The 22,140-nt window shown below is 45.3% G+C and overlaps 1 protein-coding gene across 14 annotated transcripts in view; it reads left to right on the forward strand.

Moving 5' to 3' along the window:
- Positions 1-17,695, forward strand: part of NFIA (nuclear factor I A) — a 360,756-nt gene extending 343,061 nt beyond the window's left edge. For all 14 annotated transcript variants that reach the window (XM_052802068.1, XM_052802069.1, XM_052802072.1 and 11 more), the window contains one exon: positions 10,455-17,695. In XM_052802068.1, coding sequence (XP_052658028.1) covers positions 10,455-10,472 — 18 coding nt within the window. In that variant the 3' untranslated portion in view covers positions 10,473-17,695. The remainder of the gene's footprint in view (positions 1-10,454) is intronic.
- Positions 17,696-22,140: the final 4,445 nt, after the last annotated feature.

Below are 22,140 nucleotides of genomic sequence, written 5' to 3' on the forward strand. Positions count from 1 at the left end.
GGTACACCTAAGTCTTGCCAAAACCCCGATTCCTCTTCCCTTTCTGCGGTTTCCAAACCCCAGCCTTTCTCTGCCCGCTTCTGAAAACGTGCTCTTGCTCTCGGCCCCCTCGTCCAGGAGTCCCCGGCTCCCATGCCGTCCCTCTGTCCATCCGCACCTGCCCGCCGTGCGCCCCGCCAGCCCCGCTGTTCCTGCTGCCCACAGCCCAATTTCTCGCCCCGGCCCTCCACCGACCTGTCCCCCCACTATTTTTTGCCCTGCTTTTACCAGGCTGTGCACGCCGCCTTTGCTCTCTCAGTGGTACCACGGGGCTGCTCATTTGTCTGCTTCGCCCATAGACACCCAGCGCTGGAGGTTTTGGGGGGCATTTTGGAGGGAGCGCTCGCTTTCCCCTCCAGTTCAAGTTATTATCTCCCCTCGCTTTCCTCTTGCACTGTGCACTCTAAAGTACAATCAAGGCAGTCAAGAAAAGCAGCTGAAAACCACCTTTTGTACCCCAAACTGTGCAGAGCAAAGAGCCGGAGACTCTGCAGCAATTTGCCGGCAGAGCAGCCCGTCCCGCTGGGACCCCTCGGCCCCATGGCCCCCCTCACGTAGCTCCAGTCGCTCCGTCGCTCCCCGCCGGCACGGGACGGGGAAGGAGAGTCCGGGGGGCAAACCCCCCGAGCGAGTGTGTGTGTGTGTGCGTGTGTGTACGTGTGTGCGCGCTCAGGCTGTCTCGCTGCAAACGGAGCTTGGGAGGCCCAGACTGGGGGTTGATTTTCTTTGGATGACTTTCGCCGATTGTCTAAAGCAATAAAAGTAAAGAAACTTTGGGGGAAACGGTGGTTGCGGGGAGATTATTTTTGCAGTCCTGGTGCAGGCAAAACTCCTGAGGCTTCAGGGGAGTTTTGCTCGCCTGAGGACTGCAGGAACTGGCTTAAATTGAATAAAACTGTAAGTACAGTATAGGGGACTGGGTAACAAGGAGTTCTGCAAAAGCAACAAAACCGGAGAGCACAATGAAGAATAGAGCGGGTTACGCTGCGGTGAAAGTATGTACTGGTTGTTATAACACCGTGCCTCTAGAATAAATTATGTCCCTTTAAAAAGTAATACTTTAACTGTGGAGCTATATAGAGACAATTAAGACGATATTGTTCTCCTCATTTCCCTCCCACCCCCCTTCCTCCCTCTCTCTGCAGTAGCTCTGTGGAAACTTTTAATGCTGCAGCTTGAAACTTGGGCCTCTGGGTCTAAAATGCCTGAGAAAGCACTGCGGGCTCTAACTGTAAAACATTCCTTCGGCGGGCCCTGGAAACAGGGCGCGCTGGCGCAGGCGAAGTTCAGAGGGATCACATGTAAATGAGGGCTGGCTGCAGACTCCCGAGGAGCGTTTTATTTCGCTTAAACCTGAACTTGAACTTGCAAACGCGCTGCCGGAGCCTGGGACGCGCAGACCGCAGATGCGAGGGGCTGGGAGCCGGGGCTGCCGCCGGCCCCGCGCACCCACCGTCAGGGCTTGGGGGGGTCCCCCGGCACCCACCGGCTTTGTGCCGTGTCCAGGGGCACAGGGAAACGGAGGACAACGCGGGCACTGTAGTTTCAGGAACGGGCTTACGGCTGTTCCCGAAGGGCTCGCTTTTTTCCTAGCAAAATGCCGGAAAGTCCCGTCGCAGCAGTGCGTCTGCCATCCCAGTTTCCACAGGAGTTCCCGGCGTGAAGTTATAAGCGGATCCAAGTCCCGATGCACACTTTATTTCATAAAAGGAAAGAAATAAGTGAGATTTAGCATAAGAAATATTGAAGCGTTGCACTCTCTAGCAAATCTAACTGTGCTTGCAGCAGAGGAAAATACAGGGCTGTCCAAAAAGCGAGGCATAAAGTGCAGAATTTAAAAACCCCTTTGCAGCATATTTACTTTTAAATCGCAATAGTAGACGTAAACCGCGAAGCGGGTTTTAAAGTCGTCTTTTTGCTTCTTTGATAAAATACGTACTGCTATTTTCTTCTTCCCTTGCAAAAGGCAATGTACGTACCAGGGGAGCAAGAGACGTGCCAGTGCCGGTGAGTGTCACCCAGGTGGGGTGGCAGAGGTGGCTGCTGGCCGGGCCACAGGCGTGGGGGCAGCTTCCTCCCCCCCAAAGCTGTACTTGGCTGGTGGGTCATATTTTGGTCATTTCTGATTACTCCCGAACAATTTTGGCTATGTTTATAGCAAAACTTTGAAAGGATGAATGGGCGAAAAAAATTCTTTTTGGCAGTAACTCAGGAAATATCTACAAAGATGTCCTTTCTGGAGCAAGACATTATTTCAGGGTTTGTGTTAGAATCATTTTTATTCTGTGACAGCGCATAAAGAGACTGGGACAGAGCAATGAGGTCTGGCATAGCTAAAATCCCTTCTGTGTGTGTGAGGTTATATAGTTTATCAATGCAGAAACCACCACGGGCTTTGAAAAGTAAACAGCTGGCCTGGGTCTGTGTGCTGCACTTCGGAGTTGTCTGCTGGATTTAAATGGCTAGCCTGCGATTTTTGGAGTGGGGCAAATATATATAGTTTTTCTTTTAAACATGTCCAAAGGTTTTTGCAGCCATTTGTTTTCTTAGTTCCTTTATTTGTTACGATTTTCCTTTCTGTTTCATTTTGGTTTATTTTGCTTTTACAAATGTCTTCACTGCCACCAGCAAGTCTACAAATAAATAATAAAAAAAAAAGTTTCTATCCCAGTCAGAAAACCTTACGGCAGCGACAAATATCAGAGAAAGCCATCGTCTCTCTCAAAGATTTCATCTCACCATCCACTTAATCCGCTTGCTGTACCTCAGATCTCAAGTAACTTTCATACTGTGGGCTCACTTTAATGGATAGAATCTATTTTTCATGAAAAAAGCAGGAAATAAGCTGTCTTTCGTACAAAGATTTACAAAATGTAATCATTGTTGAAATATTCTCTTTGAACTGCCTTGTCCGCAGGGGTGTCTGGCTCCCAATACCCCCGTTTCTTTAGAACACCCTTACAAGTTCTTCTGGTAGATCAGGTACACTGGTGGTTCTGGTCTTTGATGTCTTGAATGAATGAAAGAAAAGCATAATAAAAGAGAGCTGTTGATCAAGCATAAAATACTCTTTAAGCTGACAGAATGGCAGAGTTAACACATTCTAAGCTGCTTTTAGGTTTTTCCTTTTTTCCTCACATTTTCCTGTGCTTTGTGTACAGTGGGGGTTTTTATTTTTTGAAAAGTCTCTGATCTATGTAGTATGCCGTCCTCTAACAAAAACCAAAATGGGATTGTTTCTCTCTCTTTCTCCCTTTCTTTTTCCTCTCTCTCTTTCACTCCACTGTCTTTTTTTTTTTTTTTAAACAGCAAGGGTTACGGTTTAGCGTTACTGCAGTTAGCTTTCAGTGTACCACGCAAAGTTTAGAAGTTATTTTGCAGATTTCAAAGTCAATTTACTAACAAATAAATGAGCTTCTTGGCTATTTAGAAAACTGGAGGAAAACTGTAACTCGCAAAATGTTCCCGGAGTAGAAGGAAGACCCTCTGTCTAAAAGTAAAATTGCAAACCGAAAGACGGACATAAAAATGACCTCATTGTGAGAGAACTTTCTTTTAGAGTCAGAGAAAAGGAAAAGTTTTCTTCCTGTAGATCTAATTTAGATCTTAAGTTCCCATACATTATTTATACATCATATTCAAAGTGCCAGCCTACTCTGCTTGCTGGATTACATTTCAAACATTTGCCATTGATAAGTCTTTGCTGTATTATATTCAGGCTAAATGCGAATATGTCATAGCGCAGTCAATCTTTAATCCGCTGAGCTTCAGGTTCGGGCGGCAGGGGGTCCAGCGCTCAGAGCATTGCTTTATACTTAAGAAACATCTGGGGCCAGCTGGGACACTTTACTGGAACATTCAGATGTCTGGAACAACAGCAGGAGTTGCTGTATGAGTGTGTTTTCATAGGTTTGGGAGGGTTTGGGGTGACTTAGTTAAAAACACTAGCTGTTCCCAACTTGAGGTTTGAACCCAAGCAGAAATCTTGCCTGAAGTGAGTTTGTTGGTCCCAGGAGAGAAGTGGTTTGGACTACTATACATTTTTAATAGTCAGCAGGCAGAAGTCCATACTACAAAATTATTGCACGTAATTTAATGCAGTTTGCCACAATTGGCATTCTCGCAAAAGCTATTGGATGCAGAGCTACTGTACACATCGCCTGGAGACTAGTGTCCCTCCCGGGACGGGCTTTATCTTCCTTGAGACAGTATAAATATGCTCACAGTGGGGCACGGGACTCTCCTGGGTGCAGATGTTGGACAACCAGAAGATTCACTCACTGTTTTATGTCCCTTTGGGGAGGACCAACGTGCTACTTACGTCCCTTTTGGTATTTCATTTTGGAAAATATAATTACTAAATAATTAATCCTAGCTCTAAGAAAATAACTTCCATAGGCACAAAGGTGACCTTGTCTTTAATATTCACCTTTTGGTTTATGCAGTAGGATCAAATTTCATGCCTGGAGAAACTCTGGAGAAACCAATAGAAAAGTGGGACGAATCCAGACGTGGGGTAAACCAAAAGCAGTTGCTTTATCTGCAGGAGCCCTCCAGCCAGTCGCACCAGAAGCTGAAGCGCCGCTGCCTCGCTCACCCTGGCAGCCCTTTTGAAATTGCATCAAAGCCCCAGTTTTGGCCCCTTGCTTTCAAATGACCCACCGTGGGGAAGAGCCTTCCCGGGACCTCTCACAAGGGGATGTCTAAAGGACCGCTTTGCTGCCTAGCTGTTTACATTCTCGTTTTATCTCTGCAACCAGAAGGACCCGTTACCCCGATTCACCTTCCCGGGGTTAATGTTTTTGATTGCCTTGAAGTTCTTGAGATGACTGAAATGTCATCCCCAAACAAAACAACTGAACTGATGCGCCGTGATGAATCCTCGCAGGTGCCCGACGGTCGTGGCTCGGGTTCAGCTCGGCTGCTCAAACAGCCGCTTTGCCGGCGAGCTCTAAAGCTGCAGGGTTTTTTTTTTATTTAGGCTCTTATCAAAGGTGGATTTTCCCGCCCGGGCCCGTGCAGCGATAGCTTCCTGCAAGTGCAGCCGTGCCCGGGGCAGCAACGGCCGCAGCAGCACGGCAGCCGCGTTTGAAGTCCCGATGGCACCGACCCATCCCGCCGCCAGGCAGCCGAACCGGGCTGAAACCTGAAGAAAATGGCTAGCGCAGACCGGGTGTTAGCCCTAAGTGGATTAGGTGAAGCAAAAGCTCCTATGTGTGGAGTCTGTCAGAGTTTCAAACGTGTGAATGTCCTTAAATAACCTACATCGCCCGGAGAAATAAGCCAACTGTCACACCCAGTTCTGGATTCCACATTAACAACCTCCTTCCGCAGCGTTAAACTTTGCCCTTGAGGACTTTTGTTTAACTTTTTAATTTGAAAAACAGATAGGGCCGCTTTACAACCCTCACTTTTTTGTGCGAGCTGAAAGGTCTCATTGTTAGGGCAGGAGATGTGCAGGTAGAAGTAAATTTAACAAGTTTGCATACGATTGTCTTTCTGGTTTAAAACACGTGAGCGGTGCTCACGGTGAGGTTTGGGAGCCGGGGGTGAAACACGTCGTGCAGGAAGGCTGGTTTAAGAAGATTTTAATAAACAATGGGCCTGTTTCTGGGCTCCTGACGCAGGCAGAAACTGCTACTGGAGTCAATGAGGCACTTTCAGCTTTTCTCCTTTTAAATATCCTGAATCGCGGAGTGTTTCCTTGCTGTTCTTCCCGTACAAAGGACCCGATTGTCAGAAGTGGCTTGAGGATTTTTGTGTGTCTCTGGTATCTGCAGAAGAGCATAAGAAACAAATAGACTTGCGCTATCAAAGAAACGTAATTGCCATTTCAGACTTCCTGTTTAGGATTCAGTCAAGTAGATATTGTTTATGGTTCATAAAACCTTACTACTGTGAGGATTCTCAGATACTGGCAGCACAGAGTTTCAACTTTCATGGTGCTGTAAATTAGGGGGGAAAAAAAAGTGTGATAATACTCCTCCGAGAACAGTAAAATAGAGCTCTGCAATGGTTAAATGGAATTTTATAAGCACATTCGGTGTGGAACTGTTTTGCATTACATGAGTTGAATACCTTAGAGATGACACACATCTGCAGGCACTTTATTAAATCCTTAGTCAGCACTTTTCAACCTGATGAGATTACTTCTTCATTTGACTGGAGAAAGGGAAGCGAAGATCTCGTACCGGACTGCAGAATTCTTTCTGATGTTTCACCTTGAGCACTGGGGAAGGACAGCGAGATGCTCGGCAGGACAATACAGACCCGTAGTGGCACTGACAACTGCGTGGCAGTAATTTTACTGAGTAGGACCTTTAGCTCCGGTGTATTCATTTAGCTCTACGCTCGCTGGGAGAATAGTGCTGCAAAGTAAATAGAGGGGAAATAAAATACTGGCTCTTTTATGAAAACGCGCGGAGATAATATCATCCTAACCGTATTGTGATAGTGCACATGATTTAAAAGGAGATTTTAAATTAAGAAAGGCAATACGCCGTTCTCCGTCTGGGTGCAGTCGGATAGGTTACGGAACGTGAAGGGATGAAATGGGTAAGGTGGTTAGACGTGAGAGCGCAGCCTGCACCACGTGGAGCAGTGCTCTGAAAGAAGTCCTAAAATACTTCAGCCGTCCGAATGTAGGGAATCCGGGCTTCTTTCTTCCCCTGTAAGCCCCCTAATCGTGAAAAAAAAAAACTTGACAGATCCCAACTATCGGGGCTCCGAATGCATAATACGCTTCCTAGACGTTTTCATTTGACCGCGGAGGGCTCCTCTCCCCTCTCAGGGAAGTTTCACAGGTGCTTCAGAAGGACAATGGTGCTCTTCAGACCTAATCCGGGAAGACTTAGACGTGTATAGGAGGCTTGAGGGGGATATGAGATCTTAATATTAAAATGATTAGTAGAAAAGGAGGATCATTCTGTGTGTGCGTTTCAGCTGTAAGACGCTCTAAATTAAAACGGTATCCTGAGAGCGGTGCTGGTGGGACGTGATGGGTAAATGCGCTCTCTGTCTCGCTGGTCTGCTGCCTCAGCCCATAAAACATCTCATCCAAGCGGGGCTGCGGGAACGGGCGACGCGGGATGCAGCTGTTGGCGAGGTGCTCGCAGTTCGGGTCCTGTAAAAGCAGCTTCTCAGTAAAGGCGGTGGAAGTTTAAAAAACAGCCGCGCGGTTTGGGTCGATCCTGTAAGGGTTAATTAAGTTTTTCATTGGTATTAGGGCCGAGCGGTGTCTGCAGGAGTCATATTGACACCCTAGTGCATGGTAACTCTACTCCTTTATTGACATGTTGCTAGTCAGGAGCACAATAGCACTCTGTGTCTGCAAATCATTGCTAAAATCATCTCAAGAAAAAAAAAAAAAGTTTGAAAGCCCAACGCTAGACAAAGGCCCCAGAGCTGCACTGCGCCGCTAAAAACTCCGGAGTCAGCAACTTCTATTGATTAAAAACTAACCTTTAAAGTAACTCGCAGAGTGTGTGGTTAGCATTTAAATTTAAACATGTCATGAGTTGATTTGTGTTACTGAATACCAACTCAGAAGGAGTTACATTCACATCAGATTTTTTTTTTTCTAATTCCCTTAAGCAGCTAAAGTATTTCATGAAATGTCAATAGGGCAGGGGAGAAAAAAAAGGTGTTTTGGAGGGAGGGGACTCGCGCCCAGCCTCGCCGTTTCTTTTCCCATGCAAATAGTCACCCCAAAAAGAAAAGTGTGGGGAGCGACACACAATAATTAGACCTTTGTCTAACTTTCCCAAGTGCCAGAGAAAGACAGATTAATTAAATATACAACAGTGTTGGTTTTTGGAGTGGGGGTCTCTCTTGCTGTGGAGGTCATAAATTAGGCAGAATAAATACTTCAATGTGTTTGCAGCGGGGCTGCTACGTCAGAGCGGCTGGCGGGCGGTGGGAGGGCGCAGCGCGGCTCTTGCTAATGATAGTCACGTCTGGGGCTGTCTGGTTGCCCCTAGCAACGAGACATGATGTAACACCGGGATGAACTTGAACTTGGGGGACTTGAAAAGGGAACAATAGACCAGAGCAATCAATAAAGCCTATTTCAGTGAAGGATTACAGAGCCGCTCTGGGGTAACCTTGTCTGCAAGGCGCAGGCTGAATAGCAAGATGCGTGAAGGAGCGCGGTGCCGTGTTTGGGGGGGGGGGGACGGGGACGGACGGACGGACGGACGGACGGACGGACGGAGCGGGCGGCGGGCGGCGGCGCGCATCCCCTGCCGGCCGGGGCGGAGGGGAGCCCGGCCCCGGGGAGCGGAGCGCGGCCGCCGCCGCTTCGGCACCCCCGGCCTCCTCCGTGGGCAGCCCCACCTCTGCAACCGCAGCTTGCTCGCTTCTTGCCTTTTTGCGCCTTTTTCCCTTTCTTTGCCTTTTTTTTTTGGCCTTTTTTTGCCCCTTTTCCCCTCTTTTTTGCCTTTTTCCCCCCTTTTTTGCTTTTCCCCCCCTTTTTTGCCTTTTTTCCCCTTTTTTTGCCTTTTTCCCCTTTTTTCTCCTTTTTTCCCTTTTTTTCCTTTTCTCCCCCCCCCCCTTTTTTTGCCTTTTTTTCCCTTCTTTCTTCAAACCCGCTTTCGAAGCAAAAGAGGAGTGGCGAGGCCAGCGCAGCTCCCGCCATCCCCGGCCGGTGGGCCATGTGGCCAGGCCAGCGGCGATGGGAGCCGGTTGGACATCTGCAATATAGATTTGAACCATCGGCTCTGAATTTTTAACCCCTCTACTCCCTGCCGGGGGCGGCCACGGTTCCCAGCCCGGCCAAAGACTGGCACGCTCAAATGACAAGCGTAAGGGACGACCCTGCAAAGTTCGGAAGAGTTTGCAGCCCGCGGTGGCCAGAGGTGCCTGCGGCACGGCCCGCGCTCGGCTTCCCCGCGCCCGCCTAAAATCAATAGGGCCCTGCACGCAGGGAGGGGAACGGGACTTGGCAGCACTTCACAAATCCCGCCAGAACTTTTCTCTGTTTATGAACTTTACATATGAGAACTATTTTGTTTAATTGCAGCCTGCGTAAGTCTAAATATAAAATCTGTAGGCAATAGATGGAGCCGATAGGGGACCGGCATGTTTGTATTCAGAAGGGTGAGCGGAGGAAGAGTTAGTTAATGAGGTGTATTGGAAGCAGGACAACTTCTCCGATCGTGCTATTTGTTTTACTGGTTCCTACCTCCATGGCAAGACCACATAATCTCCCAGTCCCACATGAAACTTGCCTCAGAGTCTTCTGTAAATGTTCATAAATCCACCCCGGGTTGATTATGCTATCAATCACGTCAGACGCTGAAAAGGAACGGAGGAAAAAGTTGGTAAAACTTGTCGTCAGTTTATACGTGCACACGTATGCACCTCATATATTACGGGAGCCAAAGTAAAAACGTGGGGTATCAGCAACGGCTCTTTAATACCTGAATCTTTCTTGTTGTATTACTTTACTTCAGGCTAAATAGTTGCCGCTTGTTGCCGTATTCCCACAGCAATATGTCACTGCCAAGTAGCATCCCCCTGCGCGCACAATCCCAGGGCCTAACACTGCTCTTATTCATCCCGGGTTCAGGTTGGTCTGACCTCGCCGGGGCCGAGTCGGGTCTCCCCGGTGCGGTGGCACTGCCCCGACTCCAGCAGAGCCCACTCCAGCTTTCCGACGGTGTTTATTTTCCTATCGAGGAGCGAAATTGCTTTCTGTGCTCTGGGCATCTGCGCGGTTGGGTTAAGGGTGGCATTGTTGCGGAGCTGAAATCCCAGGGAATTCCCTCCCTTTGGGGGGAGGAAGGGGAAAAAAAACCCGATTTTCCCAAAGGAAAGCTATTAGTTGAGGTCCACCTTTTGCTTTGAAACGCAAGCACGGCCAGAGATACGGGACCTTTTCGCCGATCCACTTTCCCCCAGATTTGCTTTATCCTGGCTTTTTTCTAGCGATCCACATTTCTCCTAAGAAAACAGCCCTGTTGTTGAATTTCTGTGCATCTGTTCCAGCGAGACAGTTGAAGCAGGGCAGTATAAAGCAACAGATGCTTATGCTGGCACATGCCTAAATACCCAAGAAAACCCCGACTGCAGGGTGATAAATGGCACAGAGAGGCGAATGTGTATCGCCTTTTCAGGGGATTAGACAAAAGTGAACTGGAGGGATCTTCAAGCCATAATCTATTAAAAAGATTGATAACTTGTAACGTGACATGACCCCCGCGTTCATCTGTAGCTATGTCCAGCGACTGTCGGCGGAAAAAAAAAAATATATTGATTCGTACAGTATTTTTAATTAAGCTTTGTAATTAGGTCGATTCGTCACGGTCTCAATTAGCCCCCCTCTTGGCGGAGGAGGCTGGCGGCGATGCCCGGAGCCCTTCGGGAAGCAGGGAAAGCGGGCGGCGGGGCTGACGCTTCTCCTCTCTCTTTTGCAGTCCTGGTACCTGGGATAAAAGTCTCCGCTTCCCACCACCCACCGGACAGACCACCAGACCCCTTCCCACCTCTGTAACACGGAAGCAGCAGCAACGCAGCGCAGCGACTTCACATCGGCGGAAGGGGAGGCGAGCAGACACCGACAGCAAACTAGTACATGGAAATGGCAAACGTTATGGTTGAATGGCAAAGGCCGTAACTTTTTCGAGATTTTATTTTTTTTTTTTTTTTTTTTTAGACAACTTAGGACTGTTGTAATTTCTCATATGGTGCTGGAAATGGTTGGGCTTCATAACTTTTGAAGTGTTTCATTGGTAGTGTAAGCGTTAGGTGACACTGAGTAGAACTAGCCTCTGCTGCTGCTTACCAACTCGCTGTTGTAACACACTTTCCATATGGAGCCTAACTGTTTTACAGTATCCTCATCGATTTTTCCCATACAGGTGTGAGACTTCTTGAGAAATCATGAAACACACTTAAACTATAACTTTTGTAGTAGCTGAATTCTGCAATATATAACTTACCGGACAGACATAGAGCATGTTTTTCTGTAACATATCGGAAAAAAAATTGCAGGTTTTTTTTTTTGTTGGGGTTTTTTTTTTGTTTTTTTTTTTTTTTTACAGTTGGCACTTAGATACGTAACATGAACCATAAGAGCATTGTCAACAATTTTTTTCCACTCAATTGCAGAGCGATTTAAAACATCGAACTACTACTATTCACTAAAAAAAAAAAAGAAAAAAAAAGAAAAAAAGTTTGAAATGCTGCACTTACATTTAAAAAAAAAACATTTTTCAACAATTTTCAACAATTACACAAAAATTCACGCAGAAATGGGGAAGTTGGTCTGTTTTGACAGAAACTGACAGGAATCAATCAAAACAATCGAATTTTGAATTGAGTAAAGTGCAATTTCATTGGATAGCTAAATATCTTTGTAAGATAGAGATTGTTGAAAATTCTATTTTTGTTTTCCAAGTCCTTCCACCCCAGGACTCTAAATTATTGGGGTAAAAAACAGCCTTGCAAGAAAAAGGGGAGCTATTTTTGCTTTTTATGTTTTTTATTGTTGAACTTGTATCCCTTTAAAACTGAAGGAAAATTAAAAAAAAAAAAAAACAAATCTAATGGTGCTTTTACCACAATATGTTAACTACATTAAATGCTAATTAATCATTTTCTGTTATCAAAGCACATAACTAAAATGAAATCATAATATCTGTTAATTTTATAAGCTAAAAGTCACTATAATGGATTATGCCAATTCTGACAAATTTTACGTGTTTCCGGCAATATAGGGTTTATCAGTTCTCAAACACCTTGGGAATAAGAGAGAACGGTCCAGAAAGTAAAACACCTTTGTGTCCCTGAACTGGTACATTTTCTGGACTGCGAAGAAAACATTACAGAAACGAATGATGCTGATCTTACAACTTATGCCAGTTCAAAGCAAGGGCACTTGCTGAAGAAGAAAAAAAGAAAAAAAAAAAAAACACAAAAAAAGTTTGGACCCCAAACGTCCTGTATCTTATGTACAAAAAAAAGGAAAAAAAAAGAAAAAAAAAAGAGTGCAAGTGATTTTTTCTATCAGACAGCGGAGCACCCCTTTGCTTCACATGCAACTTTAAGAAGGTTTCCTATACTATACATATATATACGTTCTGGTTGGCAAGTCCAGCTAATCAGAGAAAGTCTCTGCATGTTCTAGTGTTAGTAACTAATTTTTATATAGTTAATGTAGGGTAAAGTAGAGTGCATTAAGACACAATATTGTAATCCCTATTCCAGGCACTTGCCTTTAAACTATGTTTGTTCGACCCTTCAGAAGGGTTTCTACTACTGTCCTATACAATCAAGTAACTGAAATTCTTGGGAAGACACTTTGCTCCTCATCTTTTCCCTGAAACAATGTTTTGTTTTGTTTTCTTAATTTGCACGAAACAAAAAAAAAAATTCCATATCAATGTGCCTTGCCCTGGATAGCGATTATTTGTGGAATTGTTGCACATGTTCCTATATTGAAAGGGGTTTTTCCCTAGTCAAGCATTTGGAGACACTTTTTGTAAATGTGACTTTTATGTCAGCCATTGTCAGTTTCAACATCTAGAATTAAATAGGATGTTAGTTGTTCCGCAGATAGGAGTAGTGTTTATTGTCCTGTATGGTCAGTGGCAGTGCTATTCTGAGATCTGTAGATGCTAGATTATCAGTATTTTTGGATGTTGCTGCATTTTACATTTTATTTGGAGTCTTCCTTTTTGTTTTGTTTTCTCCCAGATATATGAAAATATGCAATACCTGCTTATATCATGTAGAAAAGCTTAGCAATTATTAATTTTTCTTTTAATTTTTTTTTATTTGACCAAAGTTGGTGCTGCACTTGACGCAGTGTGTTTTAGGTGTTTGTCTTTGTACTTTTGTGATTTTGAATGCACATGCAGGAAGGGCTCTTCTTAGAGAAGCAGTCAAACTGTGAAGCACTAAGCTGAACCCTGCTTCAAGCAATTTTTGTTTTACAACTGTTCCTTTCACAAGCAAGCCTTAAAAAAAAAAAAAACTTCCTTTTTCTTCAGATCCCACACCCATTTTTATTAGCAGACTGCAATCAATCCACATTCAATAAAAGTATATAATGCCCATTTTTATATGCACGTTTTTAAACTTCCAAGTTCTGAAAATTGTTTACTGGTTATTCTCTATTTAAGGAAAAAATAAAATGTTTTGGATTTTCATATGTGTCTGATAAGTGGTTGAGTAGTCATTTTGCTCTATTGTATTGTGTGATTGTTAGTATATGGTATCACATCCTCTAGCCAGCATCCTTTGCCTTCCCTATAGCACTTAGCTGGGCATTACTTTATTAAGACATATGTGCACTAAAAAAAAAAATAGCAGCTTTCAGTGCTTCACAGTGAAGGGAAAAAAGCCTAGACAAACATTTTGTCAGAACCTTGCTATGAGACAAGGTATTACCAGTAAATTGGTTGTATATACAATAAAATTGCACCCTTTTTTAAACAAAACAAACTAAGCAATAGTTTGGGCAGTTAGTTGTTTTTAGTGAGCATGTTGTAGTCATGGCTGCAAAGAGAGAGAATTAAACTGCCCACTCAGAAGATATGTAATTTGTATGTTGTATAGTTTTATTGATTACACTGATTTATTCTACCCTATTTTATAATGCAGGACTTTTGTAATGTTGTTTAAATGAGGAAAAATTTCTGTCAAATTAGCTTAGTGGAATTTCTGATTGTTCGTTATAAAGGCAGCGTTCATAGAATTGCTTTTTTTTTTTTTTTTTTCCTTTGGGAACTGGATTTAAGTTAAAAACTTTCCCGTTTCCTTTTTGTATGTATTTAAATACAGTTATTTTTCTTCTCTCAATGGTATAGCATATTCCTATGCTTGAGAAGTATAGGCTACTGAAGAACCATTGTAAATGGACATTACAGGTATGCTGTATTTTTGAAGGTATTTTGTCATATTAAGTTTGATGACGCTAAAGTTAGGGAACTCTGAGCAGAATTGCGAGAAAAAAAAATGTTTTAAAGGCTTTAAAACATTAGGTAGGCGGTCAAGGGTGTTAACCAACAGGGGTTGTAAAGTATTACACACTAAATTAAATTTTCGTTCACCTTACTCTCACGCAGAAAACCCAGCAGTTCCGTTCTGTGCAGGTGTAGAGAACAAACAGTGTTTTAGTCCTCCGAGTCAAGCCAGGAGTGGGGAGCCGAGCAGGAGGGGTCCCGCTGGGGTGTGCGGGCTGCGGGCAGGAGTCGGGCCGGCGGCCGGAGCCCCCGACTCCGCGTCGGGTTACGTTCCCGCTCCCCTCCGAGTCGCTCCGGCCGGCCTTTTGGAGTCTCGCGAACAACTTTTTTCTCCCCGTCTCCTTCTCTCCAGAAACCGTCAGACGCACAAATACTCTGACCTGTATCCACCCCCCCACCCATCCAAATTTAAAGCCCTAGAACTGGCTTAGCGCGAATTGACTTTTTCTCAAGTTAATTCCTTTCTTTTTTCCTCTTTTTTTCGAGCGAGGGCACTTGCTTTTATCATGCCGCACACCCCAGCAATGCCATTATTATTTATTCTTCTTCCTTTATAATAAAAACTTTCGGGCTTCGAGTTTAGGCAGCCATGGTACACTTTGTCTCTGTTGCTTGTTCCCCCTCCCCTTAAGGTCGAAGGGGAAAAGAAACACCAAGTTTTCTCAACTCCACAGTATTCAGTCAGCCCACAGGAATATGCAAAATCCCTCTAACATTTTTTTTTTCTTTCTCTAGTTCTCTTTGTTCCGTATATTTGCAGCTTTGTAGTAACAGTGTTATAAAATATTTACTGTACAAAAATACAAAAAAACCCAGATACATAGCCTAAAACAGTTTTTTTTTCCTTGTGGTGAATTTTTTTTTAAGAATGTCAGTTAATATTGTACTTTGCATTGTGTCTCTGGAAATATCTTTTTTTTTTTTTTTTTTTTTTTGGTAGAAGGCCTCCATCGAACAAAATTAAAACCATAACCGGCATGACAATGTAAGGAGAGCTTCAATGGCACCTAAACAATAAATAAATAACAAAATAAACCTCATGAGGTCTGTCGGAGGCAGGTCTTGTGAAGTTAACACTGCCTGCTAGGCAGGATTTTCATTAAATCAAGCTTACAATGCCAATTTTGTCTTGAAGTCAATGCATGTATTACTGTTTGACAGTAAACCCAGCTATGCCATCATCAAGTCCAAGGCTGCGCAATAGTCTAATTAGTATCGAGTACATTTTCCTTTTATTTTTTCCAATAAAAAAGCAGTGGGATGAAAATTGCTTTGATATATAGCAGGTAACATTGAAGCTATTCCATAGCACTTAACTGTAGTGAATACTGTGTCACCAATTCTGAAATCAATTTAATGTTTAATGCAAATCCATTACATGGTGCTATTACAGGCTGGCAAAATGATTTACAAAAATGTGACAACTTGGGCTCAATTCACTCTGCTTTCCAACAATGTAAATGCATAGCAGTGTTTATCTGCATGAAAACTATGCACTAATCTATCTGAAAAAAAAAAGAAAAGAATATATCAACTTTGGTATCTACTTTCCGTTTACTTCGATCCTTGCCTTTTCGGTCATTGTTATAATGCCAGCTTTAGGACAGAAAGAATTATAAGAAAACCAGCATAATACCTGATATATTAAAATGTAGTGCCTGTGAAATCTGTATTATATTGCTCTTCTGAAGTAAGATTTTTCTACACCGGTAGCCTTCGCTGTCTGTCAGAACCTTCTGATATAGGTGATGTAAAATAACCGTACAATATTAATGCATGCTATTCCATAATGCTTAGTAGCTGTATGAATATTACTCAAAGTTATGTTAGTCTTTTTTTCTGACTTGGTTCTTGTCAGATAGGTTTAAAGATATTTCACTGAGAACGCAAATTCTGTCTTTTCTTGATTTGGGGTGTTTTCAGTATTTTGGAGGTATACATTTACTTAAATTCAGTATTACTTGTGTTTTGGGTTTTTTTTCTTTTTTTTCTTTTTTTTTCCTTTTCTTTTCTTTTCTTTTTTTTTTTTTTTTTTTTTTTTTCCCTAGAGGGCAGGACATGGTGTTTGAGACCAGAAATCCGTGCCTGGTAAGATTTTCGTCTCGAAAAGCTACCCTAAGAATTCAGAGAGCTTGCTCTGAAGAACAGGTGCATAAAGTTCAAATTTAAGGGACAGTCCTTTAAACCCACAAACGAGATTGAGCTCACGTTGCGAGAGATTTCTTAATGGGCAGCGGTTAACCAGGTACCCATGCTTGACCCTTCTTCACACCAGACTTCCTCATATAGAAAGAAAAAAACCCTTTAAAAAAAAAAAAAAGAAAAAAAGAAAAAAAAAACCTCATGTGGTTGTTTAGTTTCATGCACAGTTGCAATATTTTTCTTCAGACAAACTCTGTACAAACTTTGGGCCCGATTCATAAAAGCTCCTTTGCTATTAACACGGGAGGCTGGTGGGCTTTTCTCGTCCAAATTGAGGATGGCTTTCTTTCCCAGCGCACGCTTTGGCGAGCCCCGCTTTCCTCGGCACGCGCGCCCGCTGGCTTTCCTCTCCCTCCCCTTCCCCTCTCCGCCTCCCCTAACCCCACCGGAGAACGGGACTCGATGGGAAGGGGCCGCGGAGGCGGCGCAGGACCATGCTCCGACACCCCAGAGGCGCAGGCTGGCGGGAGAAACGGGGGAGACAGGGGAGAGGACGACTCCGTGCCGCGCTCTGGCCGATGCCAGGGGTCTGTAACGCGGCGGTACGAGGCTGCTCGGTTACAAACGAGATCTTGTCCGTACCGGGAAAAAAATGACGCTAAGATCGCTACCTCTCAGCTCTAGCGAAAAAACCTTCGTCAAGGCAAACGCTTGTACACAGTCTGAACTTTTGTACTTTGTACGCTTTTTTTTTTTTTTAGGGAAGACTATTTTCCACTTAGTTAATCTTCTATGCTCGAGCATGAACAAAAACAATTGTGTTGGGTGAAATCCCCCCACACACTTTTTATCTGCATCCACAAATTAATATGAGGGGGGGGGAAAAAAAAAAAAGAAGATGAGTTTCTAGACGGAGCATGGTAGGAAGAGAGTGCCCGGCTTGGCATCTGCCGCTGCCGCCGCTTGTTCTTGCTGCCGGCGCCCTGCGCCCGGCTGCGACTGCTGCCTTGGGGAAAGGTCTGCAAAATTCTTTGCTTTGGAAATACAATCAAGGAGAAATCTCCATTTTGGCAGGCTGTGCGGTTTCTCCGCGCGGCTGAGCTCTGACCTGGCCCTGCCCTGCTGCCTGAGACTGGCCCAGCCAAGTCCCTCAGCGTCAATTTGAAATTCGGGGCGCTAAAATTTCCACCGGCCGTGTGAAAGATCTGCTGCAAATTCACTTGACACCCGTGTTAATACCATGTCGTGTTCATTTTTTTTATGAGTCAGGCCCCTCGTGCCTCTAGTATACTTGTATTGACTCTCATAGTTACCATTTTAGTTTTACTGTGTTCTGTGAAAAAAATTGTAATTGGTTGAGAATCACTGTGGGCATCCATTCTTATTCAACTAAGTCTCCGCAGGTTTTTTGAGCTGGTGTGGATTAGTTTAACTCTTGTATTCAACCATTAGTGCTACCACCTTCTCACATTACAATACAATTACTGGAAGCAAGTACTGCATTTCCTATGCAACAAAAAAGGAAAATAAAAAATTGCTAATGCTAACAGGCTGTGTTGTTATTTACTTTCAGCTGGGCACGGGGGGGTCGCGGCCGTAGGGCTGCGGGCATCGGCGTTGAGCGTTCTGGGTGCGCGGCGCTGGGGCCGGCGCTGGCCCGCTGACCTGGGCAAGGTTTGGGGCTTCCCAGGCAGTAGCTTCATCCCAAATCACGGGGCTATTTGGTTAAATCGAGTCACTGTCATCCCGTCAGCCGTACTTTCCCGTGCTGTCGGTGTCCCGTCAACACAAAATCATTCCTCGCACGATAACGGATTAATCTTCAGCAAACCTCTGCGGATTAAATCGCGCAAAGTAGAGACACGAAGCACATCTAGTAAAGGCTGAGGAGATTAATTAATTCTGCGAATGCTACAATATATCTTTAAATGTAGCTAAACTTCAAAAATATTACCGCATCTCTGAAGAACCCCAGATGTTGGCCACTTCTTTGGCCGTCTCTGTCGCAGTTGGCCGTGCAGAGCTGCCCCGCGCAGCCCCCGGCTGTACTGCACCTCTCTGCGAGGCTTCTGTAGGTGGGGGACAGGAAGAAAATAGGTTTCTTTACAACCTTTAAAGTTGTCTTCGAAGTTTTTCACTCTGCAACACCTTTTTCTTAAAAGATAGGAGCAGAAATTAATAGTCGCGGAAAGGACTTTTTTGCATTTAAGCCATTCTGCCTGTTTTCTACTCCAAAGCCGACACTGAGGCTGAGGAGAGCTCTGCTGCGTGGCCTTGGGGGACAGGAGACGGGGGCCACCGTGACACCCAGCCTTTCCCAGGGCAGCACCAGCTGCAATACCAGCTCTTCCATTTTATTTGGGGGGAAATGAGTGTTTTCTAACAAACAGTTGCCCGACACTCATAAACCACTGGTATTTCCTTTCTCGCACCTCCGCGCAGTTTCGGTTTAACCTACAAGGCCAGGACGGGGGGTTTGGGCTGGGCACAGCTCTAATGTCACCGTCCTCGCTGTGCCCCTTGCCGCCTCCTGGTCGCTGCTTCGGACGTGGCACCCGTGCACCTTGTAGCAGCTGAGGACAGGTTGGTGCCCATTCAACTGAGCTTTTTTCTTTTCTCAAGAAGGGGACTAGACATTAAGGAAAAGCCAAATCTGTCCTCGCAGAAAACCCCTGTGAGCTCCGGGAAGAGGGGGGGGTTGGAGAAGGAGGGCAGGGCTCCCGCTTTTGGGCAGAAAACTCATCTCAAGGAAGCAAAAATGAGCCCAACTGGTGGTGGCGGCCCTTTGGCTTGGAAACGAGCCCAGGCGTGGGTCAGCCTGCCCGGCGGGGCAGCGAGAGCTGGATGCTTCCTCCGAGCCGGGGGTGCAGGGATGGGAGGGAGGGACAGGCACCCACCCGTGCACATTGCTGCACGAATACACACAGAAAAATTAAAATATGCTTTAAAAAAAAAAAAAAAGGTGCAATTACGCTACACAGGGAAGGTTTCTCCCCATCGCCTGACTGTCCGCAGCCGATGCTGCGCTCTCCGACAGCTCCTTAACGCTACCCCTTCCTCACACTCGTCCCCTTGCCCCCGCGCTCTCACCCCTCGCCTCCCCCCCTACAAAATCATTCACTATTATTTATTTATACCTTTTATTATCGAGGGCGTTGGCTGAGGCTGCCCTGGGTTTCAGTGCTGTGGAGGAACCAGGAGGGGCTCCAGGAGGGCGGCCGGACCCTGCCCCGCGCGGGGCGAAAGCCGGGCTGGGAGCAGGCACCCACGGGGCCGCAGCCGGGGCTTGGGCACCGTCTCCCGCTTTCTCACTCCTTTTCTTTCACTCTTTCTTTCTCGCTTTCTCTTTCTTGCTGTGGAAGAAGAGGTCTCCATCAGCATCTAAGGAAATAAATCCCATTTATTATTTATTGCTATCAAAATGTGTCAGCTCGGCTCGGGACGCAAGAAGAATACACAATAGCCGGCTAAGAGAAAATTTAAAACTTTGGGTGGAAAAAGTGCGGGGTGGTGTTTAGGCAGAGAAAAGCAGGCCCTTTGCTGCTCTGCCTTGGAGGGAGAGGCGATGGGATGCGCTTACAGGGAGATTTGTACGGCACGAAGCCCGCGGAAAAGTGCGCGTTGCTGTGCACGGGTGAGAAACTTGCCGCCCCGGCTCTCCCTTTTGTAGTGAGGTTTCATTTACATTCATTTGGATTTTCATCGCTGGAAGAAATACAGGCTGAAAACCCTGTTCTGGCCATAAATATCCCATGCAAGCCCTTTTTTCCCTCGAAAGGATGCTCCGTGGCGTGGTGGGTGATGGAGTTGCAGCTAGTGCGGTGGTGACAAAGTATTTATACTGAATTTCGACACGTTGGGCATTTTCGCCTGCCTTTCCCCAAATGCAGACTGTGCCAAATTGCTTTTGTATTGCTGATATATAATCTTCAGAAATTTTCAATCTTCTCGCAGGCTTATTGTTATTGCACAGATATCCCAAAGGGATTACTCACATGTCATGAAACAACGGCCTTTTAAATTCCTGTTACTGGCGGATCTGGCTACTTAATCTCTTCCTTAAATGTAAATGTTCCTGATGATGCGACAAGAGAAGGACTTGGGGAGTATTACCAAGGTGGTAGGTTCGTCCGATGTCTTTTATCTGCCGAAGACAAGCCAAGACTGGAAATATTTATTGGTTCAGTACTTCAGCAACACGGTATTAATTGCCTCTGCGTGTTTTGATAGGTAGTTAGCACAAGGGTATTAATGAAAATAGCACCACTTCATTTTAAAATTAACTGCTTGGCCATTCAGCAACATGAGCTGATAAATTATGGCAATAAATTTGCGACGGAGATTTATGCCACCCTAACTCGCGCTCGGGCCCGCAGGCGCGCTCCAGCGGGGACGGGGGGGCCACGGTTGGCACCCCCCACCTCCCTTGCCCATAGGCAGCTCCAGGATTTTTTTAAATCCTTCCAGAAATCTGGGTCCAGGAGTTCCATGAGCTTTCGGGTCAGTTTTGGTGCTCCTTTAAAATAAATGATGCTCGGGGGGCAAAGGGACCCTCCTTGCCGCAGGTGACTGGAGGCATGGCCAAGTCTCCAGCGGCAAACGGGATGCTCCGAGCCTCCTCCTGTTCCTCTGGATGGATGGAAACGGAGCGGAGCTTTCCCTGTTGTTGTTATTTTTATCGAGGCCATTGGAGAGGAGAGGGGCCACCTGATAATCCATGCAATTGTCCCCACTTTCCCAAAAAACTTTGAAATACGGAGTCAGTCTGCTGGTGCTACAAAATGGCTAGATCCAATATTGTTGTTATTATTATTATTATTATTATTATCCAGTGAATGGCCTCTCACTTGCTAGCGCTGGACTCAGCATGCGTTTATTTCTGTCCCAATCCTCCCTCCCACGGGGCAAAGCAAAGCGTCGCTGCGGTTCAGGTCAGACCCAAACCCACCCCTTTGTCTGGGTTTGGGGTTTTTTCGCACAATTTGCTCAGGACAGGAGGCGATGCGCGGGCAGGGGCCGCAGCCCACCCTGTGCCACAGAAATATTCATCTGCGGAGGATGAACGGCAGCTCCCTGCCTTGGGCGGCGAAGAAATTGGAAAATGTTCCTATAAATGTGATTCATATGACATAACACCTGCCTGCACATTGCATTATCCAAACCTATTAGGGTGCAGGAGATGCAGCCAACTATTTTGGTATATGGCATTTAATTTTCTTCCCCCCATTGTTCGTTATTTCCCCACCGAAATTTTGTAACGCAGCACTGTTTTGTCCCTTCCAAAGCTAAACGCTCTTCTTCCAAACCGCTGCATTTTGTTATTGGGTGGAAGACGCAAAACTTTCAGAGAAACTTCAGCTGGATGTCGCATTTATAAGTAAATGTGACAAATTTAATAGGGTAGGATAGGTATTTGAATTATTGATTGTTAAATATTTAAGCTGCGAGTCCCCATCCATCAGCATGTGTGAGAAAGCTCGGGGCAGATTTATGATGCTGGAGTTTTCCTGGTTAGCTGGCACTTGGCATTTCTATTAATTATAGCCCACACATTCGGGTTTTTTCAGGATTTGTTAGAAGTATTTATAAAAGATGTCCGTATTATACCATTTAAATATTGTTTGTGCAACTGGAACGTGTTTTCTATTGGGGATTAATACACTGTTTGATTTAAGGGAAAATTAAATTGGAAGGTGTAAGTCTCGGGAGACGAATGCTTTATTTGAGAAGGGTTTCCACCACTGGAAAGCACAAAGTTTTTCTTTTATATATAAATATTTTGCTCTGGGTGTTTCCCAGGGTCTGCAGGTGGATGGGAAGTCTCAAAAGTGCCCTCGGCAATGGGGAGCAGGAGAGGAGGTACGCGGCAGGGAGGGCGCAGGATGAAATATGTCGTATCTATTAAAATTAAGGGATTTAGGGCCTCCCCCTCTAACAATTTCCCCGGGAAGGATGCGAGCCCCGGGGCAGGAAGGGTCTGTGTGAGGGGAGG

Source organism: Harpia harpyja, chromosome 11 (genome assembly GCF_026419915.1).
Source record: "Harpia harpyja isolate bHarHar1 chromosome 11, bHarHar1 primary haplotype, whole genome shotgun sequence".
Lineage (NCBI taxonomy): Eukaryota > Metazoa > Chordata > Aves > Accipitriformes > Accipitridae > Harpia > Harpia harpyja.